The following is a 16,724-nucleotide window of genomic DNA, read 5'->3' as shown; positions in this document are numbered from 1 at the left end:
CCCATTATTATGGAAACATTAACTCTGTTGCCCAAACACAGCCTGTATATTTTCCTTGTGTCATTTTTTGCCATCTTTTAAAGAAAAAAACAATCAACCGACAAGTGCCCATAACACATAGACAAGACTTAATAAATGAGAGTTCTTTTCATGGGGTTTTCAGATGTTCTATATTGCCTGGGATTTACAGCCAGAATTCAGCCTACCAGAATGCAGCCTAGATATTAGCCCGTTGTTCACAGATTTTATCATACTCTGCTCTTCATAGCATTGACTGGCGTCCAAAGTTATTTTTGCTAAAATCTGCCTGTCCCAAGGCGTCATATGGTAGTTTTCAGACAAAGCATTAAGGAGTCCTTTTGTTAAAGGACTGCTAGCCCCATTTTCTCTAGCTGTTGAGCCTTTCCACACTGGAAGCGGAGGATCTGGGGCCTTAGGTAGTACAGACTTTTGATCCCCAATATGAATTGGGCATAATGCAGCTCGAACAAGAGCCCACCTAGCTAAAGATGACAAGGGCACTCGTTTTTCTTGAGCCTGATTTAAGAGAGTACCTTTTGACATTTTAATTCCTTTATCTTCAAGCATACAAGCTAAGAATTTACAATGATGTTTTTGCCTTTTAATCAAATTCTTCCCCATTTTAGCCTGGCTAAAATAAAAGACGTTTCTGCCCACTTACGGTTTGCAACTTCTGAAGCTGGCACGGGCTTTGTACGCTGTGAATTTCCCCACCTTTTTGGTGATTTTCCCACCTTTCTGGTGAACTTCGGTTTTTGCTTCTGCGAATCTTCTTCTCCAGGTCCCCTTTAAGGCACCAGATGTGAATGCCGCATCTATTTCTGGCTAGGGTTCAGAATCTGGAAAAGGGGCTGTGCACAAGCGAATATACTAGACAAGAAATATGAATTTAGAAGGCATGGGGGGGCCAGGCGGAAAACCCTTCTCTAGTGGAAAGGTTTCATTGTGGCTCAGGCCTTGTTAGCTTTTATTCAATTTTAGAATACACATCTTGCCCTTAGGCAGGCAATCCGGTATCAGACAGACTATCTTAAAGGTCAATAAATATTAGTAAAGATTTACTTTGTGACTATTAGGTCAGGAAATTGCTTGAGCCACCATTGTCTCGACAGAACAATCAGTGCATAGCTTTTAGCCCTTGCTAAAGCTCAAGGTCCATCAGCCTTCCAAGTCCCCTGTTGACAACGGATAGCTTCCAGCAAAAACCTTCATAAAACACACACACACACACACACACACACACACACACACACACACACACAAAGACAAACAAAAAACCAAGAGGACAGGTTTGGAAAGCTTTGAGTTGGTGAATGAGTAGAGGTGCTGGTAGAGTTGTGTGCTTGGATAGGGCCTGGAAGTTCTGTGCCCCTTAACATATACCTTGCCATGTATATCTCTTCTATCTGTCTGTTCCTGAGTTACAGTCTTTCATAATAAACTGGTAATTTAGAAAGTAAAATATTTCTCTGAGTTTTGTAATCTGCTATAGCAAATTAACTGGACCCAAGGGGAAGGGGTGGTGGAACTTCCAATCTATAGGTAGTCAGTTAGAAGCACAGGTGATAATGTGGATTTGCAATTGGCTTCTAAAAGGTGGGTGTCTTGTCTTGTGAGACTAAACCTGTGGAATTTGATGCTGTCTCTGACTATATAACATCAGACTTGAGTTCAGTTGAATTGTTTGATGGTGTGGGACACACACACACACACACACACACACACACACACACATGGCTGTAGACTGACATATTTTATTGGAATGTATTTAGGACTTTAAATAACTAAGTCTTCAATAGGAAATATTTTGAATTTCTTGACCTAAAAAATCTTTTTATAACATAAGATAGTATTTTTTGTTGTTTGAGTAGAACTCTTTTCCTTCTTACTCCTAATATAATCTGAGGCAAACTTACAATATAAAAAAGAAACATTCTAGGAATAAGTTCCTTAGTTAATTTCTTTATATTTTAAATTATTATTATTTTTTTAAAAATATGTTTTTATTGCTTTTAGAGAGAAAGGGAGAGGGACAGAGAGATAGAAACAGCAATTAGGGTGAAACATTCATTGGCTGCTTTCTCCACATGCCCTACTGGGGATGGAGCCTGCAACCTGGGGAAGTGCCCTGACCAGGAATCATCTGGTGACCTCTTCTTTCATGGTTGCTGCTCAACTACTTTCAGCAGATATTTTTTTGGCAGCGTATACTGATTCAAGCACTATTTTAGGTACCATGACTGCAGCAGGGATTGACACAGTTTAAGGCTCTACTCTCATACTTTTCTTTGAAGTAGCAGAATGCAGTAGTTAAGGGTGTGGTTTCTGGGGACTGCCTGCCCGGGTTTGAATCCCAGCTTTACTACTTACTAGCTGTGTGACTTGGACTACTGGTACGTTACCTAACATCTCTGCGCCTCACTTTTCTGATCTGTAAGTGGGAATAACAACACTTAACTCATTGGGTTGTTGTGAGGATTGAATGAATTATGACATAAAATATTGAGAAGACTGCCTGGTTCTTAGTAATCATTTAATGGTTATTTAGCTATTATTATTATTATTGCTACTATTACTATTATTATTACATTCTAGGGTGGGAGAGAGGAAATGAACACAAAGAGATATGCTATATGTCAAGTAGTAACAGGTACTATGAAGAAACACATATTTGGCTAAAGGGATATAAAGTGACAGGGATGAGGGGAGGGCTCTTTTTGGTCAAAGAAGACGTCTATGTATGAGGCTTTGGCATTTAAGCATAAGTCTAAAGTGAGAGCTTGAGGAGGAGTTTTCCAAGGAAAGCTGGAAGATAGAGCAGATTTGGTGTTTCAAGGTGTGGCAGTGGCTGGAATTAATTGAACTTGGGTCAGAGAGTGGTAGGGGATGAGGTTAGAGCGGGAGCCAGGGGCCAGATCCTGTAGGACTTTGGAATTTGTTCTATATGGGTTTTATATAGAAGTGTGAGGTGATCTGATATATTTTTAAATGATCACTTTGGTTGCGATTCTTTTTGAGAATAGACTGCAGGGAAAAGATGGGCAAGAGTGCCTGCAGATGCAAGTTAGAAAGTTGCTGCAGCAGCAAGGAAGAGGTGATGGTGACCTGGAGTGTTGGCAGTGATTGTGTTGAGAAGTGATAGAATTATGGACTTGTTTTGAAGTTGATAGGATTTGTTATGAGGAATAAAGGAAAGGGAAGAGTCAAGGATGACTCCCAAGATATTTACCCTGAGAAACTAGGTGAATAGTTTTGCTATTTACGGATATGAGAAAGACTAGGAGTAGAATAGAAACATTGAGAATACCAATTGAAAATATTAAATTTGAAACATCTGTTATGCAATCAAGTAGACATATCAAACAGGCAATTGGATATGTGAATATGGAGAGTTTGGACTGGCCATGTAAAGTATGATTTGTCTATGATATGATGATAATATTATTTGGCAGTGTGTACTTCATGGAGTTATTTTGTGGATCAGAATTAACATTTAGTGTTTCTAAAAATATTTTGTGAACTAGAACATGTTTTTAGTAGATAGTGTTGCAGAGTCTCCAATATGGCTATTCATATTTGCATACATCATTATCCCTCTTAATCTTCTGACTAAAATGAGAAGCTTTTAACATCTCTTTAGGTATAAGTCAAAGATGTTATGTTGCTTCCAATAATTATAAGCCAGTAGTTACAACCCAAAACTTTCTCTTTGAGTATATCAGAGTATCTTCATGAAATTGTAAAACATTCCTTTTACAAAGGATATATAATTTCAGGTTTTAATTATCAAATAAATTAAATTGTCAACTGTGTGATAGAGGAAGATCTCTTAGCAAGCTAGAAAATACTTTCATAAAATGTATATGATTATATCAGTACCTCTCCAGCTATTAAAACGATGGGATGAAGTTTATCACTGAGTGGAAGAAAAGCTTACACTATGCCCCATTATTATATGATCCTGTTGGTGTAACAATAAAATTTTATTCCTATTGATGTAAAAATAGTGATTAAATATTCCTTTACTTACCATTTTGGTTCCTATGGTGTGTGTGTGTGTGAGAGAGAGAAGAGAGAAATAGAGAGAGAGAGAGAGAGAGAGAGGAGAGAAAATGAGTGGGAATGAATGATTATATTTTCTTAAACAAACCAATCTGGAAGTGAAAAAATGTATCCTACCAAGGGATACCAAGAGTTTAAAACATTAAAATATGTCTTCATTAGGATTAAAGAAAAACACATTAGTGGTTGCTGAGGTTGGGGGCACAAAGGAATTATTTGGAGGGGTGATAGAACATTCTATGTTTTGATTGTGGTGGTCGCTACATAATTACATGTATTTGTCTAAAGAAAAGTGCCCTGGTAGGGTTGCTCAATTGGTTGGAGTGTCATCCTATGCATCAAAGGGTTCGATTCCTGATCAGGACACATACCTAAGTTGTGGGTTCGATCCCCAGTGGGCACATGCAAGAGCCAGCCAATCGATGTTTCTCACATTGATGATTCCCTCTCCCTCCCTCTAAAATCTATAAACAAAAACCCCCCAAAGATTTATCAAATAAAACCTTTGTCTTTGGGTGAAAAGAATTATAGCTGTGTTCTGTTTTCTTCTTGTGTTCTCCTGTCTTTAAAAATAATGAATATGCATTTTTTAAAGAAATATAGAACAGAGTTATTGGGAAAAATATTACAAAAGCAAACAAGTGGGCTTTGTCTAAAGCTTAATCTGTTAAGTTGACTCATAGCTACAAACAAGGCTGCTTTTCCTACGGTAACATTAAGGGGGTTGTTTTATTTCTCTTCCTGAGGAATGGGTCATTGTTTTTCTTTTGGCATTTGATTTTGGTTTTGTAATATAGGTATAAGGGTCACATTTCTTAGGACACCAACCAAAACACAAAGATTTACCATGAAATCCAGGATTTGGAGGAAGTAGAAATTTACCCAGCTTTCCTGTCCTATGCCTTTCTCAATTCCTGCCACCCTTTCACTGTGGAAAGTGTATGTGTGCTGTGCTGTCATTTTCAGACTGGTGTGAAGTGGTCTTTTCTTACATTCTTAGGCTTGCACCTCTCCTGGCAATGGGTATGTAAAAAAGTTTTTTCACTTTTTCATTCAGGAATTAAGTGTGGAAAGAAAACTTAAGTTCTCTCTTCTTCCTTTTCTAATAGTTAATTATGTCTATAAAAGATAAGTCAAATGGAAATATTAAAAATAATTATATTTCATTCTCAGGACTATTGAGATAGTTTATAATGTATGTAAGCAAAATGTTAGCTTTCATTACTTAAATGTAGTATTTCTCAGCCACTTTGATGATGGTATAAATCTATTATTGGGAGAATCAACCAATATATAATTTGAGTTGATTGTTTCCAGTTGCATATGCTGGAAGAAAATTAAGTTGATTGTACATTAAGTATAGGCTTTTAAGAATAATTTTATTATTGTTTTGTACAGTCGGTGTGCTAAAGAAAATTGATATACCATCTGTCTTTATTGGTGAATCATCAGCTAATTCCCTGAAAGATGAATTCACATATGAAAGAGGGTAAGTAATGGATATAAAAAATAATAATATAGATATTAGATAATATTAGCTGTAATCAAGGTTATATTTTAGAATGCTCTATTGTGCTAAATTCTCTGTAAGTCATTATGATTTTAATACTTACTAGTTGTACTATTTCCTCTATATGGTTACATATTGAAAATATCTTCATGCTAGAGAGATTAATGCACCAGTTTGCTAAAAAGATAGAACTGTTTTTATGGTTTAATGAAACTATTGGTATTTAGAAACAATGTGATGAATATTTATATGACAGTTTTCATTAAGACATATTTGTATTTTATTATAGTTTGTTATTTTATAAACACAGAGTCCAAAACACAATGTAGTAAGTAACTTTTACAGAGATAAAAAGTTTGTTTGAAAGTTTGAAAAGTTTAATTTGGAATAAAAACGTCTATGTGGAAGTTCCCCAATTCACTTAAGGCACAGCTTTCTCAACTAATATAGCTAACACTTCAGAGCTTCTTCCCTGACACAGATCCTCAAATGCAGTGGGCAGGAGCAGGCTTCTGACCAAGAGGAACAATAACAACAACATCCTACCTAATAAAACAGTAATATGCAAATTGATCGCACCTTCCCTAGGCCCAAGCCATGCCCGCAAGCCACGCCCACCAGCAAGTCACACCCACCAGCCAATCAGAGTGAGTATGCAAATAAACCCGACCAAGATGGCGGTTAATTTGCATACATAGGCGCCCTGAGCTGACCCCCTGCAACGGATCGCAGGGAGCTGGGGTCCGCACTGGCACCAGACCGAAAGCCTCCACCGGAGGCTTTTGGCCTGGAGCCGGAGCGGACACTCAGCTCCCCGCTTTAGATGGATGGTGGGCGTGGTGGACACCCAGCTTCTTGCTCTGATTGGATGGTGGGCATGGCGAGCAGACTCCCTGCCATTGAAAGCGGGGCCAGCTCCCCTGCCATCGAAAGCGGGGAGCTGGGTGTCCGCTCCGGCTCTAGGCCCAAAGCCTCCGCCGGAGGCTTTTGGCCTGATGCACCAGCGGACCCCCTGCCATCGATTGCAGGGAGCTGGGGGTTTCTTCGGCCTGGTACACCAGCAGACCCCCTGCAATTGATCACCTGGGCAGGGAGCTTGGGGTCTGCTTTCGGCCTGGGCAGGAGTGGACCCCCTGCGATTGATTGTAGGGTACTGGGGGTCCGCTTTCGGTCTGGGCAGGCCTGGACAGGGGCTGAGACAGTGATCAGAGGGAGCTGGAGAGGCCTGCCCAGGTATAAAGCTTCGGCCAGAGGCTTTAGGCCTTGGCAGGGGCGGAGTCGGAGATCAGAGGAGATAGGGGTGAACTATAGAGGAAATACCTTTTCTGACTGCACATTGGCTAAGCTTCCTGTATGCCACTGGTAATATTCTTAGTAACTTGGGTAATAAGAATCCATAAAGGTGATCTAGGGTTTTTCCACCACACTTCTGGAGAAAAAAATGAAGGTCCGCTGCTGGAAGGCTAAGAAATGTCATATCCTGCCCTAGCCTGTTTGACTCAGTGGATAATGCCTCAGCCTGCAGACAGCAGGGTCTGGGTTTGATTCTGATCAAAGGCATGTACCTAGGTTGCAGGCTCCTCCATGGCCGGGGCCCAGATCAGGGCTCATGCAGGAGGCAACCAATCAAAGTGTTTCTCTCTGTCTTTCCCTTTCTCTTCCACATTCTCTAAAAGTCAATGGAAACATACCCTCAGGTGAGGATAAAAAATAAATAAATCCATATCCTATGAAAGACACATCTTGAAAATGCCTAAAGAAAGTTGTCATTTTTTCTTGGTGAAGGGACTGGAGTCCGTGTTGATGAAAACACCTTGGTGGGTGCGGTGACTGACAGTGGCTGCAGCAGCGGGGTGATGGGGCTGATGCCTTCCCCTGATCAGCCCGGTTGCCTCCCACAAAGGGAGGCCAGACTGTGGCTTAGGTATGCTCCCTGTGGGGCGCGGGCCTAAGCCGTCAGTAGGACATCCCCTGAGGGCTCCCAGTATGTGAGAGGGGGCAGGTTGGGCTGAGGGACCCCCGACCCCCAGTTCCCGAATTTTGTGCACCGGGTCCCAAGTTAATAATAAAAGCAATAATATTGAGTATTTAGCAAGTGCCAGGCACTCATGAAACTTTTACATTTGTTATCCAATTAATTCTCATAAAAACACTCTAGAGGTTATTGTAACTCTTATTATCTCCATTTGCCAAAAGAGGAAACTGGCACAATGAAATTCAATTATAGTTATTTAGAGGGAATAAATCCATGAATATTTGAGTTTGAAAATGCATAAGAGAGCTTTCTGTTTACTACTTTTGCCATTTACCCTATTTAGTTTTGATATTTAAAATATGGTTCACTTATTATATTCTCTGAATGACTTTATTAAGTTAGGGAATGTAATTTTGGATATTGTATTAAAAATAGTTAATCAAGATACTATTGCCTTACTGGTGTGGCTCAGTGGTTGAGCATTGACCTATAGACCAGGAGGTCATGGTTCAATTCCCAGACAAGACACATGCCTGGGTTGCCGGCTCAATCCATAGTAGGGGGCATGCAGGAGGCAGACTATCAATGATTATCATTATTGATGTTTCTCTGTCTCTCTCTTCCTCTCCCTTCCTCTCTGAAATCAATAAAAATAATTTAAAAAAAGATGCTATTGTGTCAGCCTAGTTTGTGTAATTAATGGAGGGGGAGAACTAATATTTTCTTTTACCTCAATATTGCTGTGCCATTTAGAAAAATTCTGTATATTTTAATATGTATTTTAGAGTCTTGTTTTTAGTTATAAAATCATACTTTTTTTGTTGTTGTTAATCCTTACCTGAGGATATTTTTTCTATTGATTTCTATTTTTTTAAACTGATTTTAATATATTTTTATTTATTTCAGAGAGGAAGGGAGAGGGAGAGAGAGATAGAAACAAACATCAATGATGAGAATTATTGATCAGCTACCTCCTGCACGCCCTCTACTGGGGATTGAGCTCGCAACCTGGACATGTGCCCTTGGCCGGAATTGAACCTTTGGCCCACAAGCCTATGCTCTATCCACTGAGGCTAAACCAGCTAGGGCTATACTGATTTCTAGAGTGGAAGGGAGGGCGGGAGGGAAATAGAGAGAGAAACATCAATCTGATGGAGACACATTGCTTGGTTGCCTCCCACACATGCCTCAACTGGAGCCAGAGATCGATCCTTACTCTTGATCAGGAATCAAACCCATGACCCTTCAGTGTACGGGCCGATGCTCTAACCACCGAATAATACCATCCAGGGCTAAAGTCATTCATTTTTAAATTAAAAAATAAATACATACATGCTGGTAAGTTATGGAACAATTCAGAAATATAAAGTATATTTAAATGGAATTTCCTATGTTGCTATTCTCTAACAATAGCTACTGTTTTAACCAGTTAACTGCCACCATATTTTGAATTTAATTAAAAAAGATCTGCTGCTTGTGTCTATAGATGTTTATAGCGTACAAATGTTTAATAAACCTTTTAATTGTACCTGTATTTGAATACTCACATTAATGATTGATAATGTGCTCATATACAATACATAGTATTTTATAACTGCTTTATTTACTTAATATTTGATTTTTTCCATGGTAATTCAAGTTGACAAATTTTCTTATCCCAACTCTTGAGGAAAGATATATTGTGAAATTGAAAATTTTTTAGATTTTTAAAAGTTAAGTAACATTCCAAATAACATTTGAGGGAACATCCCATAATCACATTATATACAGGGGTGGATAAAAGTAGGTTTACAGTTGTTCATATGGAAAAATACGAATAAATAATAACACTAGAATAAACAGTGTTTTGCATATTCACAATTGTGAACCTACTTTTGCCCATCCCTGTATATTTGCAGTGAATGTGTATCTTATGTCAGTTTAGATTGCTTGTTATATTAATTGCAGACATTATTTTTAAAGTTTTTTTTTTAGGTTTCAGAATTGTGTTTAAAGGACTAAAGACCTGAACATATAGATCTGCCCCATACATTTGCCAGCCTGACTTCCTACCTACCTACTTACCCACTCATTAATTTATTCTGCTTTTTGTTACAGTAGTTTTCAAACATGTTCAACCCTTTGCACTCGCTTGCTTTTTTCTCGATTCCTTTATTCTACTCGGGATTTAGTTTTTTAAATACCCCAGATTTTACAAAGCGCGGCAATAGAATAAAAAACTGGAGTTTCTTTTCATACAAACTTATTTATTTGGATTTTTTTATGTTTCAAATTATTGATACATTCAAAGAGTAATTTTAATCTCTATAATTTTTCATGGTGTGATATTTTTTGAAACATTTGACATACGAGCTGCTACTGATGCTAACCGTGTCGAGTCACACTCGACATCCGAGTGCAAAAGGTTAAAAATAGAGAGATGACTATAATTTTATCATTCATTTTAAAAATTATCAATTTATGGCCAATTTCATTTGGACTGCTCACCTCCGTTTCTTCCCCATATCATGTTATTATGTTTTTAGGTATACATTTTTTTGAATAAACCTTTATTGTTCAGATTATTACAGTAGTTACTCTTTTTTCCCCCAATAGCTCCCCTCCACCCAGTTCCCAGCCCAAACCATGCCCTTACCCCCCCCCCCCCACCCCGCATTGTCCTCGTCCATAGGTGTAAGAGTTTTGTCCAATCTCTTCCCGCACCCTCCACACCCCCTTCCCTCCGAGAATTGTCTGTCCACTCCCTTTCTATGCCCCTGATTCTATTATATTCACCAGTTTATTCTGTTCTTCAGATTTTTTATTCACTTGATTTTTAGATTCACTTGTTGATAGATATGTATTTGTTGTCACTTTGTTGTTTATAATTTTTATCTTTACCTTTTTCTTCCTCTTCTTAGAGAGTACCCTTCAGCATTTCATATAATTCTGGTTTGGTGGTGATGAACTCCTTTAGTTTTTTCTTGTCTGTGAAGCTCTTTATCTGACCTTCAATTCTGAATGATAGCTTTGCTGGGTAGACTAATCTTGGTTTTAGGTTCTTGCTATTCATCACTTTGTATATTTCTTGCCACTCCCTTCTGGCCTGCATAGTTTCTGTTGAGAAATCAGCTGACAGTCATATGGGTACTCCCTTGTAGGTAACTAACTGTTTTTCTCTTGCTGCGTTTAAGATTCTCTCTTTGTCTTTTACCCTTGCCATTTTAATTGTGATGTGTCTTGGTGTGGTCCTCTTTAGATTCCTCTTGTTTGGGGTTCTCTGTGCTTCCTGGACTTGTAAGTATTTCTTTTACCAGGTAGGGGAAGTTATCTGTCATTATTTCTTCAAATAAGTTTTCAATATCTTGCTCTCTCTCTTCTGGCACACCCATAATTCTGATGTTGGTACACTTGAAGTTGTTCCAGAGGCTCCTTACACTATCTTCATATTTTTGGATTCTTTCTTTTTTCTTTTCCGGTTGGGTGTTTTTTGCTTCTTCATAGTTCAAATCTTTGACTTGATTCTTGGGATCCTCTAGTCTGCTGTTGGATCTCTGTATATTATTCATTATTTCAGTCAGTGTATGCTTAATTTCTGATTGGTCCTTTTTCATATTCTTGAGGTTCTCAAAATTTCTTGGAGGTTTCTAGAAGATTCTTGAGTAACCTTATAACCGTGGTTTTGAACTCTATATCCAGTATTTTGCTTTCATCCATTTCTTTCATTTGTGACCTGTTTCTTTGTCTCCACATTTTGGCTGCTTCCCTGTGTTTGTTTCTATGTACTGGGTAACTGCTAAGCCTCCTTGAGTTGATAGAGTGGCTTTGTGTGCTAGGTGTCCTATAGGGCCCAGTGGCTCAGCCTCCCCAGTCACCTGAGGTGGACGCTCTTGTTGCACCCCTTTGTGGGCTCTGTGCACAGTCTTGTTGTAGTTAAGCCTTGATTGCTGTTGGTATCACTGGGAGGAATTGACCTCCAGGCCAGTTGGCTGTGGTGACCAGCTGTGTCTACACTGGAAGATCTGTTGCACAGGAGACACCTTTGTGGGGCAGGACTGGCTTCAGTGGGGCTTTGGTGCTCACTGAGTCTGCCCCTTGAGTGTGTCTCTTATGGATGTAAAGAGTTGTAATCTGGTATGGTCTCACTCTGACCACTGGGTACACTGGTTCTTGGATCTCCAAGGAGGTGCAAGGTCAACCACTGTCTAGGGCCACCCAGCAGGAGCTACAGAGACATCTGCAGATTCCTCCTCTTTGTATGGGGTTTGGAAGTTCCCAGATGAGGCCCAGCTGTGAAGCAAGGCCGATGCTGCTGCTGCTGCTGCTGCCAGGCAGTGGGCCTTCTTTTGGAATCTCTGGGGCTCTCTGACCCAGCTGCAGTTTGTTTTAGGCAAAAGGACAGGCCATTCATATGCAAAAGCCGATGCACACAGCTTGGTGGGGTTGTAAATTGGGTGAGGCAGCGTCTCTGGGAATCAGCAGGGCGGAGCAAACAGCAATGGCTGTCCTGAACCTGAGAAGTCCCAGGTTCCCCACATCCTGCACCCCTGTGCAGGAACAATGATTGCTGTGAGCACCTCTAAAAGTAAGCCACCATCACATTCCTGTCCCGATGCCAGACAGTCCAGTTTCTCCCCATATGTGCCTGGGTCCCCCAGAGTCTCCCTCGGAACTGGAGTTCACAGCAATTGGTAGCTTGTATCACCCTCCCGGTTTAAAGAAGAGCACATCCAGGTGCCAGCACTTTCTGCACCTCCACACCTCTTACCAGTCTCAATGAATTTTCTTCACCTCTCTAGTTATGGGACTTCCTCTCAGCCAGCTTTCCCACGGTTCTGGGTTGTAGTTGTCCTACCGTTTAGTTATGTTTTTGATGTGGTTGTGAGAGGCAGCAAGTATAGGTGATTACCTATGCTGTCATCTTGGTTTCTCCTTAAGTATACATTTTTAAAAATTTATTTTCTTTATTGACTATGGTATTACATATGAGTCCTTATCCCCCAATGTGCCCCCCCCACTCATGCCCTCACCACCCCCTAGTGTCTGTGTCCATTGGTTATGCTTATATGCATGCATACAAGTCCTTTGGTTGATCTCTCCCCCTTACCCCCACCCTCCCCTGCCTTCCCTCTGAGGTTTGATGGTCTGATCGATGCCTCTCCGTCTCTGGATCTGTTTTTATTCATCAGTTTATGTTTTTCATTATATTCCATAAATGAGTGAGATCATGTGATATTTATCTTTCTCCAACTGACTTATTTCGCTCAGCATAATCCTCTCCAGGTCCATCCATGCTGCTGCAAATGGTAGGAGTTCCTTCCTTTTTACAGCAGCGTAGTATTCCATTGTGTAGATGTACCACAGTTTTCTAATCCACTCATCTGCTGATGGGCACTTAGGCTGTTTCCAAATCTTAGCTATTGTAAATTGTGCTGCTGTGAACATAGGGGTGCATATATTCTTTCTGATTGATGTTTCTAGTTTCTTGGGATATATTCCTAGAAGTGGGATCACTGGGTCAAATGGGAGTTCCATTTTTAGTTTTTTGAGGAAACTCCACACTGTTCTCCACAGTAACTGCACCAGTCTGCATTCCCACCAGCAGTGCAGGAGGGTTCCTTTTTCTTCACATCCTAGCCAGCACTTGTCAATTGTTGATTTGTTGATGATAGTCATTCTGACAGGTGTGAAATGGTACTTCATTGTCATTTTGATTTGCATCTCTCAGATGATTAGTGACTTTGAGCATCTTCCCACACCATGATTATTTTGAAGCAAGTTCCAGATACCATTTCAACTGTAAATATCTCAGAATATATTATTAGATGATAATGTTATATAAAAAATATAACCATATTATCATTATTATACCTTTTATAAAAGAAGTAAATGTTGCCGAAACCGGTTTGGCTCAGTGGATGGAGCGTCGGTCTGCGGACTGGAGGGTCCCGGGTTCGGTTCCAGTCAAGGGCATGTACATTGGTTGTGGGCACGTCCCCCGGTGGGGGGTGTTCAGGAGGCAGCTGGTCGGTGTCTCTCTCTCATCGATGTTTCTAGCTCTCTATCCCTCTCCCTTCCTCTCTGTGAAAAATCAATAAAATATATTTTTTTAAAAAAAGAAGTAAATGTTAATTCAATATCAAAACATATTTCAGTCTTCATATTTTCTCAGCTGTTTGAAATCTTATTTTTAAAAATATTGTTAATACCCCAAATAATGTCCATCCACTGCATTGGTTCTTATGTCTTAAGTTTTTTTCTTTTTTAAATTTGCCCTGTGAATTTTACTATAGTCTGGACTTTTCTGATAATCTTTGGGTATCCTATTGAGTCTTTCCTACTTATTTTTCCTGTAAACTGCTAATTAGAACTCTAGGTTTGTTCCAATTCAAGAATTTTTGGGGGCCTCGGAGAATTGGTAAGGCAAAACTACTTTATGTATGGTATCATTTCCACCCAGAGACACAAATTTGGTTCTATCTTTGTGGTGCAAGTGATTTAATTTTATAATTCTTTCCTTGTTTATTAGTTAAAATCCTTCCCTCAGAGGACTTACATCACCCCCTCCAGGGAACTCGGTTGGTTAGAGCATTGTACTGATATGCTAGGCTTGTGAGTTTGATCCCCAGTCAGGGCACATATAAGAATCAACCAATGAATACATACATAAGTGGAACAACAAATTGATGTTTCTCTCTCTCACCCATCAATAAATAATAATTTAAAAAGAGGACTATTATCAAATATTTGATTACCTTGGTGTACAATCTGTTTAGGAAAGATAGGATAACCACTTGATTCTTTTCCTTTACTGTTTTTCAGAATGACTTGGTTTGTTAGCATCTTGCAAAGATGGTTTAATATATATTTAAAGTATCATTGTGAACTTATGAGTTAAAACCTATTTCATATGCTTCAGTCCATTGTAGTTATTATCTTTATTGATTTCATAGTGACCCATTTCAGCCTTCTTCAAGTTTAATCCTGATTGTTTTGATGGGAATCTAGGAGCTTTTGATTGCTCCTTGTTTTTGGTGTATAACAAGATGTTCCAGGTCCTTCTTGTTCTTTTCATTCCCCTAACCTGGGACCAGTCATTTCTTCAAGGTCTGGTTCCTTTTAATTGGTTATGGTATTTAGAGAAATACCGTAAGACAAATATCACATGATCTCACTTATATGTGGAATTTAATGATCATTGTTTCTTGATTTGTCATTATTTCTAGGGATTTTCAGTGGACTGAGCTAGGAAATATATGTTTTTTATTTGTTTTGTTTTTAATTCTCACCCAAGGATATATCTTTTATTGATTTTGGAGAGAGAGAGGGGGAGATAGAGATAGAGAGAGAGAGAGAGAGAGAGAGAGAGAGAGAGAGAGAGAACATTGATGTAAGAGAGAAATATCAATTGGTTGCCTCCCGTATGTACCCAGACTGGGCATCAAACCCCTAGGACAGTGGTCGGCAAACTCATTAGTCAGCAGAGCCAAATATCAACAGTACAATGATTGAAATTTCTTTTGAGAGCCAAATTTTTTAAACTTAAACTTCTTCTAACACCACTTCTTCAAAATAGACTCGCCCAGGCTGTGGTATTTTGTGGAAGAGCCACACTCAAGGGGCCAAAGAGCCGCATGTGGCTCACGAGCCGCCGTTTGCTGACCACTGCCCTAGGATAACCACTTGACTGGGAATCGAACTCAGCCTTTTGGTGTACTGGATGACGCTCTAATCCACTGAGCCACCCGGAAAGGGCCTTCTATGTTTTTAAAGATAAAATAAATCATGAGTGCATACTGTTATTTCCAATTTAATTTCAGGGCTATAGGATTTTTACTTTACTTTCTGGATCTTACACCTGCATTTTATTTTTCTGTGCTTGAAGACACCAATATAGTTACTTATATTCTCTTTAAATTACATAATACACACAAACAGACTCAGAAGAGCAATACCAACACTACTTTGACATTTATAAAAAACAGTTCTTTCTGTGCTTAAGGTGTATCATAATAAGGATGTAAAGTCAAATTACGTTGTGTTTTTTTTTTAATTTATTTTTATTGTTGACAGTATTACAGATGTGCCCCATTTGCCCCCATTTTCTCCCCTCCACTTGCTCCCCTCCCCAACTTTAGGCCTTCACTACACTATTGTCCATGTCCATGAGCTATTCATGTAAGTTCTTTTGTTAATCTCTTCCTGCCTTCCATCCTCCACTCCCTATGAAATCTGACAGTCTGTTCCATGCATCCTTGTCTCTGGACCTATTTTGTCAGTTTATTTTGCTCATTAGGTTCCACATACAAGTGAGATCATATGATATTTGTCTTTGACTGGCTTATTTCACTTAGCATAACAGTCTCCATGTTCATCCATGCTGTCTCAAAGGGTAAGAGATCCTTCTTCTTTTTTTTTACTGCTGTATAGTATTCCATTATGTAAATGTACCACAGCTTTTATATCCACTCATCTGGATATCCACTGATGGGCACTCAGGCTGTTTCCAGATCTTGGCTATTGTAAACAACTCTGCTATGAAGATAGGGGTGCATATATTCTTCCTGATTGGTGTTTCTGGATTCTTAGGATACACTCCCTGAAGTGGGATTTCTGGGTTAAACGGCAGTTCCACTTTTAATTTTTTAAGGAAACTCCATAATGTTTTCCCAAGTGGCTGCATCAGTTTGCATTCCTACCTGCAGTGCACTAGGGTTCCCTTTTCCCCACATCCTATCCATCACTTGCTGTTTGTTGATTTATTGATGATAGCCATTGTGGCTAGTGTGAGGTGATACCTCATTGTAGTTTTAATTTGCATCTCTCTGATGATTAGTGATGTTGAGCATTTTTTTCATATATCTCTTGGTCATCTGTATGTCCTCTTTAGAGAAGTGTCTATTCAGATCCGTTGCTATTTTTAATTGGATTGTTTGTCTTCCTTTTGTTAAGTATTATGAGTTCTTTGTGTATTTTTGAAATTAACCCCTTATCAGATGTATCGTTGCCATACAGTGGGTTTTCTTTTCATTTTGAGAGTGTTTTCTTTTTCTGTGCAGAAGCTTTTTAGTTTAATGTAGTCACTTTTTTTTTGTTTGTTTGTTTCTATTGCCTTAGAAGATGTATTGGTGAAAATTCTGCTACCTGAGATATGGCTTAGATTTTACTGCCTATGTT

The 16,724-nt window shown here is 39.2% G+C and overlaps 1 protein-coding gene across 4 annotated transcripts in view; it reads left to right on the top strand.

The window, feature by feature from the left end:
* RNF13 (ring finger protein 13) overlaps nucleotides 1-16,724 on the top strand; it is a 185,884-nt gene that overhangs the window by 108,523 nt on the left and 60,637 nt on the right. For all 4 annotated transcript variants that reach the window (XM_054714101.1, XM_054714102.1, XM_054714099.1 and 1 more), the window contains one exon: nucleotides 5,482-5,572. In XM_054714101.1, coding sequence (XP_054570076.1) covers nucleotides 5,482-5,572 — 91 coding nt within the window. The remainder of the gene's footprint in view (nucleotides 1-5,481; nucleotides 5,573-16,724) is intronic.

The sequence above is a fragment of the Eptesicus fuscus genome, chromosome 3, assembly GCF_027574615.1.
Source record: "Eptesicus fuscus isolate TK198812 chromosome 3, DD_ASM_mEF_20220401, whole genome shotgun sequence".
In the NCBI taxonomy this organism is placed as follows: Eukaryota; Metazoa; Chordata; class Mammalia; order Chiroptera; family Vespertilionidae; genus Eptesicus; species Eptesicus fuscus.
Note: the sequence above shows the minus strand (reverse complement) of the source record. Positions and strands in the feature narration are given on the sequence as shown.